The sequence below is a fragment of the Cryptococcus neoformans genome, chromosome 10, assembly GCF_000149245.1.
Source record: "Cryptococcus neoformans var. grubii H99 chromosome 10, complete sequence".
NCBI classification, from domain to species: Eukaryota; Fungi; Basidiomycota; class Tremellomycetes; order Tremellales; family Cryptococcaceae; genus Cryptococcus; species Cryptococcus neoformans.
This window is the reverse complement of record NC_026754.1, coordinates 330,891-337,500: the sequence shown is the minus strand read 5'-3', so window position 1 is coordinate 337,500 and position 6,610 is coordinate 330,891. Positions and strand designations below refer to the sequence as shown.

At 48.4% G+C, this 6,610-nt stretch overlaps 4 protein-coding genes and 3 non-coding genes; 3 read left to right on the top strand and 4 right to left on the bottom strand.

Annotated features, from left to right (window-relative positions):
- The window catches only part of CNAG_04809 (COP9 signalosome complex subunit 5), a 1,913-nt gene extending 1,583 nt beyond the window's left edge, over positions 1-330 (bottom strand). Inside the window, exons 1-3 of the mRNA XM_012196833.1 lie at positions 207-330; positions 74-156; positions 1-27 (exon numbers count right to left, since the gene is read on the bottom strand). The exon at positions 1-27 is cut by the window's left edge and continues 25 nt beyond it. Of these exons, the coding sequence (XP_012052223.1) occupies positions 1-27; positions 74-156; positions 207-254 (158 nt within the window). The 5' untranslated portion in view covers positions 255-330. The remainder of the gene's footprint in view (positions 28-73; positions 157-206) is intronic.
- Positions 231-1,111, top strand: CNAG_04810 (hypothetical protein). XM_012196834.1 has 3 exons: positions 231-374; positions 444-743; positions 807-1,111. The coding sequence occupies exons 2-3, from the start codon at positions 511-513 to the stop codon at positions 841-843; spliced, it is 270 nt and encodes an 89-aa protein (XP_012052224.1). The 5' UTR covers positions 231-374; positions 444-510; the 3' UTR covers positions 844-1,111.
- CNAG_12899 lies at positions 730-1,250 on the bottom strand. Its single transcript, XR_001046191.1, has 2 exons — positions 1,064-1,250; positions 730-954 (listed from the first exon to the last, which is right to left on the bottom strand). It is a non-coding gene; the product is annotated as a hypothetical RNA (non-coding RNA).
- A 366-nt stretch (positions 1,251-1,616) lies between these two features.
- On the top strand, positions 1,617-2,720 carry CNAG_12898. XR_001046190.1 has 3 exons: positions 1,617-1,766; positions 1,840-2,447; positions 2,543-2,720. It is a non-coding gene; the product is annotated as a hypothetical RNA (non-coding RNA).
- Positions 2,721-2,883: 163 nt separating this feature from the next.
- On the top strand, positions 2,884-4,191 carry CNAG_07847 (hypothetical protein). XM_012196561.1 has 2 exons: positions 2,884-3,740; positions 3,827-4,191. Exons 1-2 carry the CDS (start codon positions 3,208-3,210, stop codon positions 4,008-4,010), a joined length of 717 nt encoding a protein of 238 aa, XP_012051951.1. The 5' UTR covers positions 2,884-3,207; the 3' UTR covers positions 4,011-4,191.
- On the bottom strand, positions 3,009-4,023 carry CNAG_12897. Its single transcript, XR_001046189.1, has one exon. It is a non-coding gene; the product is annotated as a hypothetical RNA (non-coding RNA).
- On the bottom strand, positions 4,145-6,573 carry CNAG_07846 (ran-binding protein 3). XM_012196925.1 has 7 exons: positions 6,381-6,573; positions 6,277-6,314; positions 5,784-6,203; positions 4,976-5,732; positions 4,745-4,885; positions 4,501-4,640; positions 4,145-4,426 (listed from the first exon to the last, which is right to left on the bottom strand). The coding sequence occupies exons 1-7, from the start codon at positions 6,430-6,432 to the stop codon at positions 4,325-4,327; spliced, it is 1,650 nt and encodes a 549-aa protein (XP_012052315.1). The 5' UTR covers positions 6,433-6,573; the 3' UTR covers positions 4,145-4,324.
- Positions 6,574-6,610: the final 37 nt, after the last annotated feature.

Sequence of the window (6,610 nt, the reverse complement as noted above, 5' to 3'; positions counted from 1 at the left end):
ATTTTGACTGTGTGGAAATAATGCGGACTAGGGCCAGTCAGAATGGCTGGTGGGAGAATTACTTGTGACATACTCTGTCCTCCAAGGAGCTTCATCGTCTAATAATTTCTCCTCTTCTCGTGAGTACTGGAAAATGTCAGCCGAAGGGTCGACAACCTATGCTTCATCAGCCTATTTGACATGACCGTGCAGCAAAAAGGATATACTTGAACATTGTTATTGATTTCAAATGTCTTTCTAGCAGTGTACGCCATATTGGAAGCAGTTATAAAAGAGGAGAATCAGTTGCCTCCATATAACTACTAACTATTGTAGTAACGTCGGGGCATATCTTAACCGACTGCAGCGCCAACTCTTCTCGCCATGCAAGCGCGGTGCGTCAGTGATTACCTCCACTCTTAAGTCAACTTTACGTAAAGAGGACCTAATGCAATATGAATAAGTTGCCGAACGGAGTACTTTATCCATTACTTCACAACATAGCAAAATATATCAGAAGGTCAATCAAGCATGGCTTTTTCATCGTTCGCTGAAGGAGAACCCGAGCCATGGGCAACTCCGATCGCCCCACTGGCACCCGAGCCTACCGTGGAGTCAGCTCTCGAAAAAGAGAAGGTCATCAAGGACATCTTGTCCTTACGCGATGGGTTGCGAGGGTTGATGGTGAGGCTCTCTGAAGTGGAAGAGGAAAACGACAAGCTGGCCAAGGAGAATGAAACTCTTAGCCTCTATGTGGAAAATTTGTACGTGGAAGCTCTTCAAAGTTAAACATTTGTGCTCATGAACTCATCCCCCTGATCAAATAGGACTCGTAATTCTGTTGTTGCGGCTGGTAACAAATAATATGCTGTGAAGACATATCACTTCAAACGCTTTGACCTTGCTCCGCCATACTCCTGGATCGCTGCGATATGATTCCCCGAAGGAATTAATATAAGCGAACGGCGAGATCGTCTAGTGCAGCCGTTGTCGCAGTGAAGGGGCGGAGAAGATAGATAGGGGCAGTTCGTATCGAGAATCTGCTGTAGCCACCCGCCATGAAGGTCATCGTAGAGGTGCTTACTCATTGGTTGACTTCCTTGATCCCATTGCTGCATGTTTTGAATTGTTCTCCTCTCTCCACACCGGTTAACTCTTACAATATGTCAGTCCCTCTTGCCGATGCCAAGGGCAACCTGCTGTCGGCACAATATGACAGGATGCATGGACCATAGATTATCGTGATGATAATCTGCAGCCCCTCATTCTGCCAGTAAACACTATCGACAAGGCTACAACAACAGTTAGGTCAGATCCTAGGAGAAAGGAGATACTCAGTCGGACATGACCACTGAAATTGCTTACATAAGAACTCAATGTGCCACAGAGAAGTGACCAGAAAGTTCCGGTAAAAGCTCCGAAAGTGGCACCGCACCGTAAACAAAAGGGAAATGGCCGAACAAACAGAGGGTCATTTCCGAAAAAGGGAAAATGACAAAAATGATTTGCAATTTCGGGTGCACAATTTGCAATTTCCCTGAAAGGATGCTTGTTTGCCACCGTCATCCCTCGGGACCAACTAGCTATATAAACTCCACCTACTTCCCATGGTTTCCCATCTTTTCCTCCATCCTCATCATCCCTCAAAACTGTTTTTCAACAACATCATTCGACTTTCTTGATATATTCGGCGGATTGCCATCGGAATCGAGCCGGTAAACATGCTTTCAGCATAGGATCTATCGCGGCCCACAGAGAGACGAAAGATTCTTGGAAACCAACCTCTCGTAAGCTTTCATGACCTACGGTCGATGTTGTCTGCAGAGTGTTGACACCAGTCTCGCTTCTCTCGAAAATCAGGTGAGGGGTTCTTCAGCTCCTAACAGGATCTTGTCGCTGTCATTTGCCTCGATCGTCAAACAGCAGGCCTATCTCACCGTCACTCGTTAACATTCTCGAGTCGACGTCCCGCACATCTCAACCTCTGCCCACTGTTCCTTGCGCCGTCGTGAACTCTCGATTTCCCTGATCTCTGATCTTAATTTCTGAGGAATCGGCGCGCATTGTTTTAGCACGATCTGTTGACAGTGAACATGGCTTCTTGAGCTTCGGTGTATTCTTGGGACATTCGAACATTGGTGCAAACGATCCGAATTGCCTTCCCCCGCCCCGTGTGCCCGTCGTCGCAACCTCCATCCCAATCGTCACCTGTGGTGTCGAGGAGTGTTAGCATTCGTCGAACGCAGCGAGGTCATTCAAGTGGCGTTGGGATTCAGGTCACTAACGTTTGTGCAATAACTTCAAAAGTGGTACTCACTGTTATGTCGTATGACTAAACGGTTACCTTGTATTGCCTTGCCGCGAACCCTAACTCCAGTTAGTGATCCACCTCTCATCACCCAGCCTCAGCAACAGGATGGAATGAGTCTCATCTTTTGAGTTTCGGTGGGAATCGTTGGTCCAAAAGGGTTCGTAAACTTGCTCAGTCATTTGCGTTGTTATAAGGCGTTGACACTGCGTTTCTTCTTCTCCTAAACGTTTGATTATTATAAACTTACAACAGTCTGCCGGCCTTGACGAGGACAGCTAGCTGTTGAGCAAAAATTGCCCAGTCGTTTCGTTCCACTCCCGGTTACGGGGGTGGGCGGGACGGCTGGGCTTTTTTGCGTTTGGTGCGTTCAACTTGGTTTTGTTTCGGCGTAGCGAATACGTGCTGTTCATGCATTCATTTCACTGTCTCTATTTGCATAAATGTCGTTCGGCCACATGCTCCACGTTATTCACCCTTTTATGCTCATTTGCGAAGTAAGCCGAGGAAAAAGAGTCCTTCATGTGGCGGATGTTTGGTTCCTATTATGCGGCGGACCGGCAACATTAAAACATTCATCATCAGTCAACGATCCACTCATCCACTCACTTTCACAGCGGCTTTCTCGTTCGAAATCCCATCCACCGAGGGTTCTGGAAGAGCTTCCTGCTTTGCCATGTCTATTAATGAATGATTCCTACCAATAATAAAAAGCTTTGCCCCACCACCACTGATTGTCCTCTTCATTTGCCTCTTATCCCCCAGACTGCCATTATCGGCCGCATACCAGAGCGATACGTCAATACCCTGCTGGATTGATTCAGAACTAACCAAATTTTCCACAATCTTTTATCACTAAAAAACCTTTGCCATATACCTGATCTTCACAAGTACCAATATCATCGTCGCCTCTAGTCAACATGTCATCGTCTTACCCTTCCCACCACCACCACCACGTTTCGAGAGCTGTCGAACATTCTCATCCTCTGTCGCCTGCATTCCCTTCACGTACCCAACACCAGCTTCACGCCGATACCGAAAGGGCACAGCCCACATCTACCTATGGTTCTTCTGCACAGCGCCGAGCAAGTGTTACCGAAGAAGGTCCCCTCGAGACCGGTCCAATGCTTCCTTCTCTTCTTGCATCACATATTCATTCTCCCATCCTTGTCCCTTCCACCGATCTCGTCGCCACTATGACCCAACTAGATCAAGGGGTAGAGGTAAACCAGGCGGACCAGACAATCGAAGCGCCCGCCCCACCCCCGCCTCCGCCTCCACTCAAAGATCCTTCCCCTCCTCCCCCTTTATCCAAGAGACTCTTCAATGCCATCGTGCATAAACCGACGTTAAGTAGAACATGGGAGAAGAAGTCATTTGTGGATGAACAGAAGAGTGCCCCTGCTATTATCGGAGGCGACGGAAGTCTTGAACAGGGTAATGATCTGGATGGGTGAGCATTCGGACAGTTCCCCTTTGTGTTATGGCAGTGTGAATGGGAAGGAGAATGTGTACCTGTAGCTAACTTGCTTTGTTCAGTTTGGTTTCTCCTTCCTTTGCAAGATCCAGACCAGTGTCGCTCTACGCTTCTCCAGCAGAAATTGCAGCGTTCAAACCTTTGCCGCTTATGATGGACGAGAGGAATGTGCAAGGGGATACACAAATGACACAAGTCGGGATGCTCGCTGTAGCTCCCAAGGATATGGGCAGTGTGAGGACGTAGTCGTGAATCTAGTCTTGGCCATCTGTTTGTTCGTTCTATATCTTGTACCATAGGCGTACATATCTCTTTAAGCTTTTTGAAATATTTTTTCTTATCATTTTCAGCGTTTCCGCAACTACTGGCTTTCGGTTTTGATTCTTACGGTTCACGCTATGCATTATGTTTTTAATACAGAGGGGAAATGATGAAAAGGGGAACGATGAAAAAAGAGGGAACGGGCATTTGAGCAGATACATGTATGCACATTATCGTAAAAAGCCGACGCATTGATGTGTGAAAAAAAAAAAAGTCAATTGAGAAGAAGACAATAATTATCAGACTTGAGGTTGCGGTGACTTTGAGGTGTTGGCGCTATCGAGGGGGATATGTTCGTGGATAAAGTCTGCGAGCTCTTCGGCGACTTTTACGTTTGACATCTGAGTTTGGAGATTTTGGCTTTTAGCTGTCATAATCCCTCAAGGCAACAGGGGGGGGAGAATGGCGGGCTTACTCTGAGACAAATGATGGCCATTTCCTTCTCGCCAACATTAGGAAGCGTCATTAATACTGTTTTTCCTTCTACAGTAGGGTTCAAACCCTTGTAAAGTTTGGAATTAAGAAGTAGCCTCAGAACACCATCGGCACGCATGACTAGGGTTCGAAATGTCAATCAGTCCCAAGACTTTTGGTTTATATATATATACGCAGGATTTTTAAAAGGGAATGAAAATTGAAATTCTGAAAACGTAACGTACCCAGACGAGCTCCTGATCCATCACTCCTTCGTACATTGAGCTTCAAAAGCCCTACTCCCCGTTCTTTCCATCCCTTTTCGTTGACAAACAGCTTTGACCGCGCTTGAAACACTGTATCCTCGTCTTCCTCTCCTGTCGTTACTATATTACGAACACTTGATCAGCTCATCATGCTCGTCAATCCAGCAGGTAAAAAGTTTTCTATTAAAAGAAAAAAAAAAAAAGACATACCGTCTTGCTCTTGCATAGCTACCTTTCCCTCCTTCTCAATCTCTACATCCCCCTTTGACTCTTTCAAAATATCCCCAAAACTAGCTCCCTTTTTCCCTTGCTCCATTTTTTCCTCCCCCGCCCCAGCCCCCATTCCCGCCGTTCCCGCCTCCCCTCCCGCCCCCGCCGCCGCCCCCGCCCCCGCCCCCGCCATCGCCGATTTCCTCGCGGCCGTACCAAACGCGGCAGAGTTATTAGAGTAAGTGCCGAATGCGGAGCCCTTGATAGGTGCTGAGCCGGAAGCGAATGGGGAAGGGGAGGGTTTGGAGGAAGGAAAGGGGGAAGAGGAGGAGGAGAAGGATGAAAATGTTGTTTGAGGCTTTTTCGTCGGTGCGGCTGGTGCTGGTGCTGGTGCTGGGGCGGATGCTACGGCTGGCGCTCGTGCCGGGACCGCTGGGGTAGAACTAGAGGTGGAAGATCCAGCTTCATCTTCGGCAGGGGTGATAAGAGCCGGTGTCGATTTCCCAGACGTAAAAGGTGAGCTTTTCGCAAAATCTCCAAAAGTAGGTTGTTTCTTCTTCTCCTCTTCCCGAGCTCGAGGCACGGGAGGAGCGATAGCGGGGGTGGCGTCGTTGTGAGCTGGGGCTGGGGCGGCACCTTGCAGGGCAGGAGAAGGGGAGGCGGTTTTGAGGGAAGCGAATGGGGAGGCGGAGGATGCGAATGCGGAAAAGCTGGCTTGAGGCTTTTTGGGAGGCTGGGCTGGTTCTTCGCCGGTCGGCTGGGGGGGGATGTTGGTGAGTCACAAAATGGAGATTGGTTTTAAACTTACAGAAGGTGTATCTTTCTGTCGCTTGGCGGCAGCGACGTCTTCTTCTACGGTAGTGAATGAAGTGTCATTCCTATCCAAAGCCTTTCGCTTCAACCCATCTCCCTTGGTATTCTCCATCTCTTCCTTTTCAATTTTTTCCCAACTCTCGTCTGCCGCATTGTCATTGTCATTGTTATTGTTATTGTCGTTGGTCTTTGATTGTGCCTCTTCATAGCTCATTTTTTCCACCCGTTTCCTCACCTCTCCAACATTCTCCTCGGCCGTATCAGCAGCGCCGTCTGCATCTGCATCTACATCCTCCTCGCCTTCTTGCTCTATGAGCTCTTCAGAGGCATCCGCGGCTCGCCTGGCGGAGGATGTAGGGGCGACACGGTTCTTCTTTGTAGCGAGTGCTGCAGACGACTCTGCCTGGGCTGGTTCCTGTTGGGCATGCATTAGCAACATTAGCGATGGGCATTAGCGATGGAGATGCATTAACAATTTCTAGACTTACGAGTGAGCCTTCCCTAACACGCTTGAGAGATGCGGGATCTACAATTTGTTTTTGTGCTGTGAATACCCTATTCAGTGTTACCGGTGCTTTTAAGCAAAACGTACCCTGCTTGGGAGTGGTAGTGGGCTGGTCAGCGGTGCTTGCTTTGGGCGGCATTTTTCGAGGCTATGAGCTGTGGGCTGTGGGCTGTGAGAGTGGGATATGGGATGGAGAATAAAGGAAGAGGTGGGAAATGAAATGAAATGAAAGAACAACAGAAAGCGAAAGCAAAGAGGGACGCCGGAAGCAACACGCGGGGGAGGGGGGAGTGACCGCATAACCTCTTTCCATTCTC

What these genes read in the sequence shown, in the direction of transcription:
- CNAG_04810 (XM_012196834.1), top strand. Translation starts at nt 511, where the DNA reads ATGGCTTTTTCATCGTTCGCTGAAGGAGAACCCGAGCCATGGGCAACT. An exon ending in AGCCTCTATGTGGAAAATTT is followed by an intron (nt 744 to 806) that starts GTACGTGGAAGC and finishes CTGATCAAATAG; the next exon opens with GACTCGTAATTCTGTTGTTG.
- CNAG_07847 (XM_012196561.1), top strand. Translation starts at nt 3,208, where the DNA reads ATGTCATCGTCTTACCCTTCCCACCACCACCACCACGTTTCGAGAGCT. An exon ending in CAGGGTAATGATCTGGATGG is followed by an intron (nt 3,741 to 3,826) that starts GTGAGCATTCGG and finishes TGCTTTGTTCAG; the next exon opens with TTTGGTTTCTCCTTCCTTTG.
- CNAG_07846 (XM_012196925.1), bottom strand. Translation starts at nt 6,432, where the DNA reads ATGCCGCCCAAAGCAAGCACCGCTGACCAGCCCACTACCACTCCCAAG. An exon ending in AGCTATGCAAGAGCAAGACG is followed by an intron (nt 4,886 to 4,975) that starts GTATGTCTTTTT and finishes TTCGTAATATAG; the next exon opens with TAACGACAGGAGAGGAAGAC. An exon ending in TGGCCATCATTTGTCTCAGA is followed by an intron (nt 4,427 to 4,500) that starts GTAAGCCCGCCA and finishes CTCCAAACTCAG; the next exon opens with ATGTCAAACGTAAAAGTCGC.